At 32.9% G+C, this 14,795-nt stretch overlaps 2 protein-coding genes across 3 annotated transcripts; both read left to right on the forward strand.

The window, feature by feature from the left end:
* The first annotated feature begins 589 nt into the window (after nt 1-589).
* LOC123196513 (protein SOB FIVE-LIKE 2-like) lies at nt 590-1,145 on the forward strand. The gene is made up of 2 exons (XM_044610575.1): nt 590-1,042; nt 1,125-1,145. Exons 1-2 carry the CDS (start codon nt 590-592, stop codon nt 1,143-1,145), a joined length of 474 nt encoding a protein of 157 aa, XP_044466510.1.
* A 5,319-nt stretch (nt 1,146-6,464) lies between these two features.
* LOC123196400 (serine protease SPPA, chloroplastic) lies at nt 6,465-13,986 on the forward strand. Of its 2 annotated transcripts, none has more exons than XM_044610416.1 (13): nt 6,465-7,048; nt 7,444-7,627; nt 8,180-8,317; nt 8,668-8,838; nt 8,905-9,008; nt 9,493-9,560; nt 10,352-10,518; nt 10,931-11,000; nt 11,375-11,529; nt 12,254-12,359; nt 12,565-12,652; nt 12,775-12,930; nt 13,542-13,659. In XM_044610416.1, the coding sequence occupies exons 1-12, from the start codon at nt 6,470-6,472 to the stop codon at nt 12,928-12,930; spliced, it is 1,986 nt and encodes a 661-aa protein (XP_044466351.1). In that variant the 5' UTR covers nt 6,465-6,469; the 3' UTR covers nt 13,542-13,659. The 2 variants fall into 2 exon arrangements, with proteins under 2 accessions (XP_044466351.1, XP_044466350.1); XM_044610415.1 differs by having other exon boundaries at nt 6,469-7,048; nt 12,775-12,918; nt 13,542-13,986.
* Nucleotides 13,987-14,795: the final 809 nt, after the last annotated feature.

The following is a 14,795-nucleotide window of genomic DNA, read 5'->3' on the forward strand; positions in this document are numbered from 1 at the left end:
ATTTAACTGGTAAAAAGCCTGTATACTTATAAATGAAAAGGAAAACAAATAATAAAGGTTAGCGGGTTAGTGAAAGAGGTCCTTCTCAATCTCCCCAGTCCAGCCTATATTAAACACATATGGCCTATGGGTTTTATATTCTCTCTAGTTTTTGTAGACTGAGCCAATCTGTCTTCACATTAAAGCAATTCCTTTTATTAATGACAAGTCCAGAGAGAAGTAAAGAGAAGATTGAATGTAAGCTTCACACAATGTCCAAGTGAACAACCCCATGTCCTTTCAAATTGAAGGAACTTTGGTATTTATGCCTTTTGTTTTTAAGATGGGATTTCACTTTCTTTCACAGCTTGTAGCTGTCTTCTGCTGATTAAAGTCAGAGAATTAATGCTGTGTTTAGATTTATTTTCAGGTGATCTGATGCGAGTCATCCCTTCCCTATTTAACATAGTAATGTGGGTTTTCTTTTAGAAGGTTTATAAAGAAAGCTTTTTAGGTCAGGGAAGTTAAGGCACTAGTGGTTTTCTCAGGTGTTGAAATACATTTATATCCTTCTTCTTCTTCATCTTCTTCTTAGCTAGCTGTTATACTGATGGAGTCTTCCAAAGTGTTTGGAGGATCAGGTGAAGAATGTCACAGCTGTGAATCTGGTTGGACCATGTATATTGGCTCTGATCATGATGATGAAGAACAAAGTGATAATATTGGAGATCATTATGTTGATAATAATGGTGGTGATGATGATGACGACGATGACGACACTGATGGTAATGATGATGATGATGATGACGAAGCTGACACTGATGATTCCATGGCTTCTGATGCATCTTCTGGCCCAAGTTATCCATACAGAAAAGGAGGGGGCGCTGGTTATTTCAACAAGCATATTGAAAAAGTAGAGGATGATGTCTCAGCAGGCAAGAAAGCTAAAAGACAAATGGAAAAGCAAAAGGCTGAAGTTCAACTTAGAAGAAACCGTGAAGAGAAAGAAGAGGTGAATATGTTTGCAGCTGCAAAAAGAGCTTCTGCACAAAGTGATTCCAAGGTAAGAACAAATGTCTGGATAGGCAAAAGAAAATAAAACCATGTTTTCTTTTCCTGTTGTTTCGATTTTGGCTGCCTTGCAGGTTAGTAGCTTGCTAGATTAATGGCTGAAAGTGAATGTACTTTATCAAAAACAAAGCATTAATCATAATTACTTACTTTGCCTTTTCAAACTTATGATGTAAAGAGTTAAATTTAGTGCCAAAAACACATCTGGGTTACAAATGCTTGTCCATTTTACAGGCTTTAATTTATTAACACATGCACATGCACATGGGAGAATGATGAAGTTAGAAGAAACTGAAACTTATATATCCTGCAGAGATTAAACTGTGATGAGGTTTGAAGCTGAAAAGCTAAAGAGGATGTTAAGATGAAACAGTAATAAATATGTTATTAATTAATAATTGAACAATATAGAGAGGGTTTGAAGAGAGACAGAGAATAAAGCAAGCTAGCATAGGAAAAGGTTGATGATAAAAATGAATGGACACATAAAATACACCTGTACAGGGGAGTGATAGCAAAGCAGACATACTAGGTGGATCTGTGGGACAGATTGCCTTGCACGAGCATGAAGAGGGTTTTAATGATTTAGCCTTAGATTATGAGAATTCCTCACACTCCCCACCCCAGCCCACTTCCTTCCTGCCTCTTTGCATTAAGGCTCCTTTCATCTACCTGCAAATTTTGCCGCTAGTTTCAGTGATAACATGCCTAGCTATTTAATTTTGGCTCTCTTCTACAAGCAGTTTAGTGCAACTATAAATCTACATCTCAAATCTGCAACTTATTATACTATATAAGACAATGTAGATCCACACTTGAAAACATGAGGATAAAAGTACCATTATAGCTAAAAACTTAAGTTGATAGTTAGATGAATCATTTAATACCTTATACATTCAATGTCTCCGTGTTAGGGCCAAACTTGGGTCTTACTCCACAGATTTACTTAAGTTGATAGTTAGAGAAATCCCTTAATACTTTGTGTTCTTAGGACCAGTCAAATAACGTCTCTATACCGAGGCCAAATACAGGTCTTACTCTACAAATTTGCATACTACCCACTCTCACTTTTGATAGAACTCAACTCTGATATCACACGTGTAAGGCACCATCAAAACTAAAAGCTTAAGCTAAGCTAATAACTAGAGAAATCGCTTAAGACATCACGCATTGGCAACACCAACTTGGGCGTCCCATGCCAAAGCCAAATGTAGGTTTTACTTTGCATAATCACATACTGCCTACTCTCTGTGTGCGCGCGTGTGTGTTATATAAAATTTGATTGTAGTAATAAACTGAAACATCAGTTAGAGGTAAACTTGGAGGTTGGGTAGTTGCCTGCAAGGCTGATGAAACTTGAGAGCCAGCTGAGACAGAAGAGACCGAGGCTGCAATATATATATATATATATATATATATATATATATATATATATATATATATATATATATATATATATATGCCATTAAAAGTAAAAATAAGTATATATGGCAACGAACAGAAGAGGAATTAAAGGAAGAAATCAAATAAGAAGAGTGAAGAAATGGGAAAGAAACGGTTGAAGAATAAGACATGGACTACAGCAGGTCATGTGACCACTTGTTGATTATATTTATGTGCATATATAAATCATTTCAAGGTTGCAAGTACCAAACCTCTTCAGTGGGGGAGGTAATGCTAGCTCTTTCCTTCTCCATGGGTGACAATGTCGTTTTCTCTCTGAAAATGACTCTTCCATTTCATACTGGATTTTGTACCCAACCAGCTGGCTTTGCTCTTTACCCTATTCCTCTCGTCATATCACAAACAACTTACGATTTTAAAACACTTTCGCTTTCACATCTACAATTCCAACCCATAAGAACCGCACTCGTTTTATTTTCATGGTGTTTTAACAACCATGAAGCTTGAACAAAATTTATCCCTGGACTGTGATTGGCAGTTATGTACGTCATGCTCATGCATGGGTTAAAATGGAGTAAGGCAAGTTTAACCCGCAGGGCAAATCATAAAGTAACAGTACAACATAAGAAAATACGATAATATTTACGGATACAAAATAGTATACATAGTAAATAGCAATTTCACCTAATTTTGAATATTTATTTGGGTATTCAAATAATATGTTATTATATAATTGAGTATTTTTTAATTTTTAATTTAAAATAATTTAATTACATGATGATGTATAATTTAGATACCTAATTGAATACTTAAAATTAAGTGTACATAATTTTATTGATACAGTAAAATATGATTCAAATATCAGAGATATATGGTGAACAATAAAACAATGTTTACATACTTTTAAGTACAAAATTTATTACACAAATCATGTGTCATTATGTTATTGGATGATTTTGAATCAAAGATAAAGTAATATTTAATCATATGATGACACATCATCATATATTTAATTATGCACTCAAAAGTGTATATACTTAGTAGTACTCTAAGAGTAAAAGTAAACATAATCTAGAATGTATAATAATATCAAATCCTTATTGATAGAAATTGAATTTGATGAACTACTTGAATAAAGATAGCAATTTAGATTCGAATTCAAGGTCCGTAACCCTCCTCGCCCCTAATGGGAAAGGGATTCCCCAATAGAAAACAGGAAAAAAGGACAGAGATTGAAACAAAAAATATCACTATGTCTCCACCCCTTTATATTAATATATTTGTTTAAAATACTAACATATTTTTATAGTTTTAAATTATTTATATTTTTTAAATTTATTTATATTTTTTGTTATGCATATTAAAATAGTTAATATATAATATTTGTGATATTTGAAAAAATAAATTAGTTTTAATTTTAATTAATTTTATTATTTAATATATTTATATCGTATTTAGAGAATATGAAAAAAAAATTTTTTTTATAAGAACAGAGAAAATGAGAGAATGGAGAGGAAAACGAGAATTTTTTTCATTCTCATACTAGGGTTGAGCTAAAGACAAAAATTAATATCTTCTACGGAAACAAAAACAAAAAATATGATATTCGACCCTATCTTTTCCGTTGTCATTTATGTACTTGAGAGAAAAATGATGGAAATTGAGTAAAAAGTCTAAGATAAATAATGAAGAGAAAGTCACCAAAATTTGGCCGCATGCAAAAGTTGATTTTATATATTACTGCCACTTTCAATTCATTAATCTGTTTTTTTTTTTTTTTCAAAGATTTGGCTTTTTATTATGTTCGATCGATTTGAAGACAATATTTAGAAATAGTCCAAAGCATTAAACACATTCGAGCTGGTTTAATGTACATTATTGACAATTTACTTAGATATAACAGTTGGAATAAGACTTTCTTCGCCACACTGATTAGATGTATTAACCACCATAAACAACCAATAGGAAAAAGAAAACCCACTTTTTCCTTTGACTATATTTAAGGAGTTGTTAAGAAAATGCATATCTTATCAAATGAAATATGCCGTGATTGAAGAGATGTATATATGTATTGTCAATTCAATTGAATATTTCCTTCACTGAATTTGGTTGAATTTAATTTTAATCAAATCTAAATAAGGGTTACTTCAAAAATGATTCGGATTTCAAAGAATCGATTTTAAATTGACAAACGAAAACTCGTATCACCAATTATAAGATTTTATTCAAAATATTGATTAGATGTGATAACTACCATATACAATTATACACCTATAGGAGAAAATCAAACTAATCATAAGCTTTAATGATGTCTAGTATTTATTTGCAATATTATTGTGTTTTATCCCGTTTTTCTTTAATACTCATTCATATTTATATCATTAGAAAATGGGTTACAACATTATCAATTATGATTCAAATTTCAATATTATTTTTCTAAATAGTTATATTAAAAATTATTGTTACAATCAGAATCGATAAATAATAAAGTTATTATTTTCTATCGAGAGCAAATGACATGGGATTGGTGTCAATTGACAAGAATCATTCTCTAGTTGAGGAACATTTATCTCTTGACTAAGATACAAGTTGTTGCCTTTGCATATGATCGTTTCTCAAGAAGATACTTTACGGGGATAAAACTATTGTATAACAATTTATGTCTTAGCAAATGATAAATGACTTGAATACACAAATGTATACACCAAGGCTTTCACAGATTTGAGATTACTTTCAACCTGTTGAGTCCAATGGGCCTCTACAAAAGAGTTGATACCCCCTCAATTCAAATTGACGTTAAAGTGCCGTGCTGGGTCAAAATCAAGTAAAGCCCAATACTTCTTACCATGCGTGTTAAAAGCTCAAGACAACTTCCACAGCCATAAATTGTTAGTATTTGTCACCTCACTTAAGGTTTAAGAAAATAGGACAATCCCCTAAGGTATGAAAAAATCTTAGGTCTCCCTTCATATTTAAAAATTATCACTTATATCTTTGACATGATCAGATCAAGGTAGAGATGACAACGCGATAGGGTAGGGTTGAATTTATCATTCCCTATCCCCATCTTGTCAAACAAGAAAATATTGATATTTCATAATGTATTTTGAAAATATTGATCTCATTCTCTATTTTATCTCTATTCATACCTCGTTTTGAAAAAATAACTAAATCCATCTATCAAAAAACCTCATTTTCACCAAACAACCAAAGTTTGGCAACCCCATAATATATCATGATTCATCACTATAATCACTAACTAATTCAATAACCACAACCTTTACTATAACCTTGAACATGTTCATCTTTGTTTGAAAAAAGAGTTAATTACAAATCAAACCCAATTTAAAACAAAATTTTCATATTTTCAAATTATAGAATTAATAATAAAAAAAATAAGCAAATCTCAGTGATTATATCTAATAATTACTAATAACATATGTCAAAGGATAAAAAAAAAGAAAGAGAAAAAGAACGAGAAGGAAAAAGAAAAGAGAAGAGATAAAGAAGACGAGAGGAAGAGATGAAGATGGAGATAGAGAAAAGAGGAAAGGATGAAGAAATGAGACAAAGGAGAAGGATAAAATAAGAGAAGAAGACAAGAAAATATAAAAAAAATGAAAAATAAAATTTGATTTAGGATGTATTGAACGTTTGTTTATTTTTTAAATTTTTTTGTAATTAACATTTATAAAATATCGTTTATATCTTTACTTTTACTTTTATTATTTTAGGATAAAATTGAAAGGTTTTTATCTCTATTTTTATTTATAAAAATATTTTATTATAGTTTTTATTCTTGTTTATTTTTAAAATTTTCATCTCTAAACCCTAGATCTTATCGGAGATAAGGCAGAGTGGGGACACAAAATTTTAGGGTAAACAATCTCCAGACCAATGGAGAGAAGTGATTATTTTATGAATTATTGGGGAGATATTGTTCATTTCTAATACTTACGAGGTCTTTGGATAATTGAAATTTAGGGCTAACACATCTAATGGGATACTTAATTGTATGAGTCCACGTAATCACATACAGATGACACCTGGTGTGTCGACGTGGACGAAACCTGACCCTGTCGTCCTCTCTTTCGCCCCTCGCACCGTCTGCCTCCACTCAGCCCACCTCACCTCAGTGCCAGAAGAGAAGAGAAGAATTGAAGAAATGTCAAAGCTTTTGTTCCTTCATACTCCTCACATCACTTCCAGAATCCACACCAAAACCTTCTGTTTAATCGTCAATCAAACGCTATCTCCTTTTCCCTTGAAGTACCGCCTCCTCTATTCTTCCCCTCTCTCCACCGCCCACTCTAATCTTCACGCGCTCTCTCAAATTCACTCTATCCGCCGCTGCTTTTCCCTCCACGCTTTCGACGACTCGCCGTCCGATGCCAAGACTCAGCAAGAACAACAGCTCAATGAAGTTGATACGACCCAAGTCAAATCGACGGACGAGACTTATCCGAGCGGAGAGTTTGAGTTTGAGAAATACGGAGCTTGGAAGAGCTTTAATATGAAGCTTCGGATGCTAATTGCCTTCCCGTGGGAGCGCATTCGCAAAGGCAGTGTTCTCACCATGAAATTGCGTGGCCAGGTTTGTTTTTTAGATTCCTCAAAGCTGAATTTTGTTTACTTTACCTGGTTAGAGGTTTGTTTATTTTATTTTTGCAGCTGAAGTAGTTAAAAATTGCTCAGAATTTATCTTATATGTTGTGAAATACTGATAGGAATTGTATCAAGAAAATGCAACTTTAGCTATTGGTTTCTATAGCCGGGCAGCAGGCACAGTTTGTTCGCCATATACTAAGTACAGCAAATTTTTGCTTGTTTTCCATGGTTAATAACTAAGATTTAATCCTTGCGAAAGATCCCTCGAGTGTAAAAGTTCTAGAGTGTTATTTTTATTTTCTTTTCTGGACAGTTGTTCCGGTAGCTTTTGATATGATATTTTATACCGGAGGTTTACATTTTTTTTTTTTGGGTGTTCAGATATCTGATCAGCTAAAGAGCCGTTTCTCTTCAGGACTATCTCTACCTCAAATATGTGACAATTTCATAAAGGCAGCTTATGATCCTCGTATTTCGGGTATTTATCTTCACATTGAACCCTTAAACTGTGGATGGGGAAAAGTTGAAGAAATTCGGAGGCACATTATGGATTTCAAAAAATCAGGTAGCTTTGTAATTTTTATTGTTTCGCATTGAAATGAATTGTATCTTAAACTTAATTTCTGTTTTACTTGAGCTTCGGGTAAATCATGTTTTTTGTCTATATTGACAATCTGTTATTGGATCCTTAACATTGTCCTGAAAAATATGCACAGCAGTTTTATTAACAAGTATCCAATGAGTGTTTCCGAATGATTAGGATTGTGAACAACTGTGTTTGTGTGTGATCTGCAATGGATGGATAGAGATAGTGTATGTCTTGTTGCATTTTATATTATACTGAATATTCTGTCTTCTTGATATCTTCTCTTGATTGTCAAACTGCACCTTGTCTTTGCTATTGTATTTTATATATGATTCAAGTTTTTGAAGAAGCTTGTTATAGATTTTCAATTTTCTTATTTCCTTTTTACTCTCATCATCATTATTTAATGGGTTTGGTTCTTAGATTCATAATAACATTTGCTGTTTTTACTAAACGCTAAGTTGTTTCTGCTAACAACTTTTACCAGCTCTGATTGAGGCTAAAAACATCAATTTTTGATGAAACTTGTAGGTAAATTTGTTATTGGCTATGTCCCTGCATGTGGAGAAAAAGAGTATTACCTTGCCTGTGCATGTGAAGAGCTATATGCACCTCCAAGCGCTTATTTTTCCCTGTATGGTTTGACTGTTCAAGCATCATTCCTTGGAGGTTAGTAAATTTTCCGGTGTAGAATGGTTTTCTTGTAAAACTGAATGTTTGATCGGTGATGTTACATTTTTTTAATTTTATTTTGGAAAAAAATTCTTTTATTAGAAGGGTCTATGTTGTAAAAAAATCAGCAATTGCTTTCTGGTGATATTGGGTTTGAGCACATGATGATTGTTTTAGACAGCTCAATGGTGCTTTATTTCATTTGCTGCTCTGTACTCTTTTATTACTTGTGACTCCTGGCTCTTTTCTTGTCTTTTCAAAGCTTTGAATTAGTCTTTACCAAATACATGACTATAATTGTAGCTCTTTTAAAGGCTGCCTGTTGGCATACAACAATGGCTTTGCAGGTGTTTTGGAGAAAGTTGGAATTGAACCACAAATTCAAAGGATTGGTAAATACAAAAGTGCTGGGGATCAACTTGCTCGCAAAACTATGTCTGAAGAAAATTGTGAGATGTTGACGGCTTTGCTTGATAATATCTATGCAAATTGGCTGGATAAAGTTTGTTCCACCAAAGGTGTGTGTTATTTTATGGTTTTAGCTCAATTTTATAGTATCGATAATTTGGATGAGTTTTATACAGGAAAGAAAAGAGAAGATCTGGAGAAGTTCATTAATGAAGGAGTATACAAAGTGGAAAAGCTCAAAGAAGAGGGCTTGATAACAGATATACAATATGATGATGAGGTATATAACTCCTTTTCTAGTTTTCCATTTGTCAGGGCAACATAAGTTGTAGAATTGACATGTACGCTGGTTGTCCACTGTTTATAATTCTTAGGCAATTCTCTAAGATTTAATTGCACTTCCAAATGGTGGTGGTCTACAATGTCATATAAATATATTGGAAGTGCAAGAGGGAAATCTAACATGAAGACAGCTGCATTTCTCCTTCATATGTGTTCTGATAAAGGAAAAAATTGACAGTGCAGCATAGGAGAAAAAAAAAGGCGTTTAAAGCATATACAACAACTAATTCAATGGTTCAAGTTCTCTGCAGAGGCATTTTGCAAGTTGTGTATTAACTTATAATTTTTATGTATTAACATTCTCTCCTGAAGATTGTGATCATGGTATCCCTCAGTATGGGAACTATCTTATGTCCTTGAGATAGTGTCAAATAGCTTTTTATGGTAGATAATAATATTCGGGTTATAATTAATTCATGCAGGTTATATCAATGTTGAAAGAGAGGCTTGGAGTTCAAAAGGATAAAAACCTTCCTATTGTTGACTACAAGTAGTTCATCTTCCTGTTGGGGGCCTCGAAACGCCAGAAATTTTCATTTACTTGAATATTCTACTTATCTAACTTTGTTATATCTATAATCTCTTCCTCCTCAGTCTAAGTTTTAAAGTTGTTACTATATTGTTATTCTATTACTATGTATTATTATTACTAATTTATAAAAAGATATAGACTCTGTGAAAAGAGATAAAATTCTAAAAAAGACTATGAAATCACCATAAAATTGAATTTTGGATGACCACCCTATACACCGACAATAAAGATATATGTCTACGAGTCCCAAATTGAACCAGATCCTTGTTCAAAAGATCCTCTGTTACTATGTATCAGTTAGAGGTTTAAAGTTTGTTCAAGCCTGCATTTGAATTTTCAAATGTGAAAAACTTATTTTAAAATCAAGCGGATTTTAGATACACAACATTTAAGCATATTCTTGCCATGCAAATTTCTCTAACTATAAGTTTGTGCCACACAAAATTTAAGCATGTTTTATTTCTCATGAATCTTCTTGTCTGAATATTGTTTGCAGTTATTGGTTAATTTTTATGATATCTTTTCTATTATCTTTGGCGAATGCCTGGCTGTGTATCCAAAGTTTGTCTTACAATATACACAACTGCCTTGATTGTTGGGGTTGTTTGTAACTTTCTGCATCACAGACATCCTGTCATTCATGTTCCAGTCTTCACTATTCTAGTACTTAATGGATGACATCCCTTGAGAATTAAAAGATGCAGTTCTTGAATATATATAAGATATTTTCCCTCCATTTGTAACTGCAGGAAATACTCAGGAGTCAGGAAATGGACTCTTTGTTTAACAGGTGGGAAGGACCAGATAGCTGTAATCAGAGCCTCTGGAAGCATTAGTCGTGTACGCAGTCCATTAAGTTTGTCTAGTTCGGGTATCGTTGGGGAGCAACTCATTGAGAAAATTCGTAGTGTGAGAGGTATAGATGATTTTGTTAGGTTTGGTCCACATCTTATATGCTTCTTTTTTCAATTAAGAATGACATGTGGGGCCATTTTCTTGGGTGAATGTGCTAATTATGTGCATGTCAGGTTAACAACTATAATATGTGCTAATTATGTATAGTTTTCGGAATTAAGTGCAGAGTTGTAAACGACTAGAAATTATATTTAATTTACAATGCATTTTTAATCTCATCTTGATATGTAAAGCTTCTTGAGTTAACAAATTGCTTTCTAGAAATAAATTTACGAAGGGTATAGTCACATTTAACATGTGATCAATTTACATATGATGAATGTTTTCTTTTAAAGATTACAATTTTGAACTCAAATTATTGTCAGATAAATTAATTGTTACTGATTTTTTTATTATATCCCCTCTTTTTCTAGAGTCCAAAAAATATAAAGCTGCTATCATCCGCATAGACAGCCCTGGAGGTGATGCTCTTGCTTCTGATTTGTAAGTACTCTTGTACTGCTGAATGCATCATTAATACTTGAACAATGAGGTAGTATTATTGTCTTTTACAGGATTGCTCTAATAAATTGACCGTTTATGTTCATTAAGATAAATAAAATCCAAAAGTGTAGTTCAATTGCTGCCTTTTTTTGGATAGTGTGTAGAAATTATTGGAGATGATTTTTTATCTACTCAGGGAGATCTGTGAGTTTACCATGACAAAACTTCTGAGTGCAAGAAGAAACCTTTCTATTTTTAATGCCCAGACAATACATAGTGACTTGTTCAAGTATACACAATATGATTTGATATGAAACAAAGCAATTCCAGTCAGATACTCTAATCTAGTACCACTGGATGCTTATTGTATGCAGAATGTGGAGGGAAATCAGGCTCTTAGCTGAATCAAAACCTGTTATTGCATCAATGTCTGATGTAGCAGCAAGTGGAGGATACTATATGGCAATGGCAACAGGTGCCATTGTTGCTGAAAGTTTGACCTTAACTGGTTCAATTGGAGTAGTCACAGGTGAACCATAGTTTGTGAAAATTTTCCCAGAATATTAAGAGAAAATTTTCTATATAGTATATTCCCAAAAATGTACATGGTATCATTCCCGGAAATGATAACACAGGAAAACATTTTTGATTGGTATAATTGACAATTCTTACTTGAGGAAATCTTTATTTTTCTGAAACCCAGACCAGTGAGTTGTAACCATCAAAGTACTAATAAAAACTAAATTTTGGCAGAACTTCTCACATTTGAGACTGCAAAATATTGTTTTTAATAGTTAGGCAACACCAATTAAAGTATTTTGGATTTAAAAAAAAAAAATTTGACTTCTATAGAAGAGTATACATGTATAAAATATAAAAAACCTAAAACAATTAACATGTTATATTATAATAACTCCAGTGAAATAAAATAATAATTCAGATACTGATTGGAAATAGGGCTTCTAAATACTTCTATATAACAAAATGTTTTAATTGTATCATGTATTGGTATTTGGTGCGAAAATACTTTCATATGAAGATTCTCTGTGCCCACAGTCAGGTAGCTTTATTTCTTGTTCCAGACTTCTTCAGTAAGAATGATTATGTGATACTTGGTTGCACATATTCCCAAATCTTGTAGGAGTTGTGTAAAATGCTTTACTCAATAAGTTTACTGGGTTTCTCTATTATATAGTCTATAGTTTATTAGTTTCTATAAGTGACTGGAATGAATTTATTCTTATTTCCTTAAGGGAAGTTCAATTTGGGGAAATTGTATGAAAAGATTGGCTTTAATAAGGAGATCATATCAAGGGGAAGATATGCTGAGCTCCTTGCAGCTGAACAACGACCTTTTAGGTGAGAGGTTTTGTTACAATTGTTGATAATATCAATATGTAGGGCTAAAACCATATGTTTTTACTGTTAAGTTAATATGGGATCACTGTGAAGACCATGGTGTTATCACTTACCTGTATCTTATTTTGCTACAGATGGTTTCTGCTTGATTTGCCTTTCCACATGCTCCACTAACTGTCATAAATAATTAACTTTACTTTTGCAGACCTGATGAGGCAGAACTTTTTGCTCAGTCTGCCCAGAATGCATATAAGCAATTTCGGGACAAGGCAGCTTTTTCAAGATCAATGCCCGTATGTTACTTATTTTGACATTGCTTTTAGAATTTGAAGTAGATTCTTGCTCCTCTTCTTTCGAATTTTTTGTTTGGCTCTGGGAAGGAAAATTTTCAACTTTTCTATTAATCTCCCTCTAGGTGGATAAAATGGAAGAGGTTGCGCAAGGTAGAGTCTGGACTGGTAATGATGCGGTTTCAAGAGGTCTAGTTGATGCTATTGGTGGGTTTTCTCGAGCAATTGCCATGGCAAAGCAAAAGGCCGGTATACCTGAAGACAGACAGGTTCTGTTTTAGGTTTGAATTAAATTCTAATAGAAATCACTGATTCACATTGGATATAGTAGTCTATGTTGCATTGAAGGATAGTAAAATCTTATTCCAGTGTCAATAAAATCACTAATTACTTGATATGTAAGACCTTACTCAGTTTTTTTTATTTTGAGACTTTAAATTATCTGATCCCTAAGGTCAGGAGTTGGTATTTAAAATATGGTTCGACGGTTTTCTTGATAGAAGAATACCAAGATATTGGTCCCCATATGCCTGTACACCAAAACAAGTATAGGAAATTTAGACCAAAAAAAAGGTCTAGTTTTTCTGTATGCGGGTTGTGCATTGTTTCGTGATCATCCTGGATGGCAGGTTTAGCAAACAAAGCCAATCTTTTCACTCATGTCTTTAAAAATCCCATAGATGTACATCAGCATAAAATCTGAGCCTGGCAGTTCAGGGGGCTTTTTAACTAAAAGCAACTGGGTATTATGACCTGATACTCTATTGCAGCTTAAATGTTAGGCCGATTTTTCTTCGACTAATATAATCAATTTTTTATGCTGTAAGATGTAATATGGATTTCTCTTCATCAGAGAACCCATTATAATATGTGTACTTTGCTTCAACACTAGGTTACTCTTGTCGAGATGACAAAGCCATCTCCTTCGCTACCGGAGATCTTAAGTGGTCTGGGGAATTCCATAGCTGGAGTGGACAGAACATTGAAGGAACTGCTACAGGACTTGACATTTTCAGAAGGAGTTCAAGCCCGAATGGACGGGATATTGTTCCAGAGAATGGAAGGCCTTTCTTATGGTAATCCCATTCTGACTCTAATCAAAGACTATCTCAGTTCCCTCTGACCTTTGTTGGCTAATCACTGCCTTGATAATTGTTGTTACTCTATTTGAATGGGAATCCATTTATTGTTGGGTGAGTTATTCCTAAAAGAGGCGAGCCGTCGTCATTATTGTAACATTTCTGCTTGTGCTCTGTATAGTGTATACAGGCCTTGAATTCATGAATACCAATATTTTTATTACAGTATACACATTCCGGCCATGGAAATTGGAAATATTTGGAGTTTCCATTTTTTTTTAATATTTTGTAATTGCAAAATCTCGTCTAAATTGGTTAGACGGATAAACCTTGAGGCATAATAACTTGACTTACAATTACTATATTAAATAACTTAAGATTTTACAAATATGACAGAAGTTTAAACTCAAATCTTCTTTTCAAAGAGTTCCCAGTTTCTGTAACTGTTGGAATTTGGGTGCTGAGGTTCGGAGTGCTGGGACGGGTAAAGGGTGTAAAATGGTAAACAGGAAGTGAATACTAACTAGTATGCACATTCTCAAGTATCTTGGTCAACAATACGCGTCTTCATTATCTTCAATTGTGTAATAATTGATCTCGATGATATTTGTCTGTTGAAAGTTATAAAGAAGATAAATTAACCGATAAACTTGATTAATATTTACCCGAATCAATTTTACTGTTGAATTATGTATGCTAACTTGTGTTCAATGGCACTAAAATAACATTGAATAAAATTATATAAAATTGAACAAATTTCGACGTGTAACATTCAATATTACTCAATAAAGCATGGCAGTGATAGAGTGTGGTACTCTATACTATACATCTTGAAAATATAGAACAAAATGTTTCTGAGCAATAGTACAACAATATTTCTTGGCTGAAAGATAGTCAAGTCCTGAAAGGATTTAAAATTTGAGAAGAATAAAATTTTAAAACAAAATCTGTTGTCTTTTTCATCTCTTTTCCTTTTTTTTCTGTTAATAAAATTATTTATACCTATTTTTTTATATATAATTTAAATATATAAATTATATATTATAATATAAATTAAAAATAAAATA

Source organism: Mangifera indica, chromosome 14 (assembly GCF_011075055.1).
Source record: "Mangifera indica cultivar Alphonso chromosome 14, CATAS_Mindica_2.1, whole genome shotgun sequence".
Taxonomy (NCBI): Eukaryota; Viridiplantae; Streptophyta; class Magnoliopsida; order Sapindales; family Anacardiaceae; genus Mangifera; species Mangifera indica.

Excerpts from the sequence above, each read along its gene's own strand:
- LOC123196513 (XM_044610575.1), top strand. The coding sequence starts at position 590 with ATGGAGTCTTCCAAAGTGTTTGGAGGATCAGGTGAAGAATGTCACAGC. Across the intron at positions 1,043-1,124 it reads CTGCACAAAGTGATTCCAAG|GTTAGTAGCTTGCTAGATTA; the intron begins GTAAGAACAAAT and ends GCTGCCTTGCAG.
- LOC123196400 (XM_044610415.1), top strand. The coding sequence starts at position 6,470 with ATGAGTCCACGTAATCACATACAGATGACACCTGGTGTGTCGACGTGG. Across the intron at positions 9,009-9,492 it reads ATATACAATATGATGATGAG|GTTATATCAATGTTGAAAGA; the intron begins GTATATAACTCC and ends TAATTCATGCAG. Across the intron at positions 11,001-11,374 it reads GATGCTCTTGCTTCTGATTT|AATGTGGAGGGAAATCAGGC; the intron begins GTAAGTACTCTT and ends TATTGTATGCAG.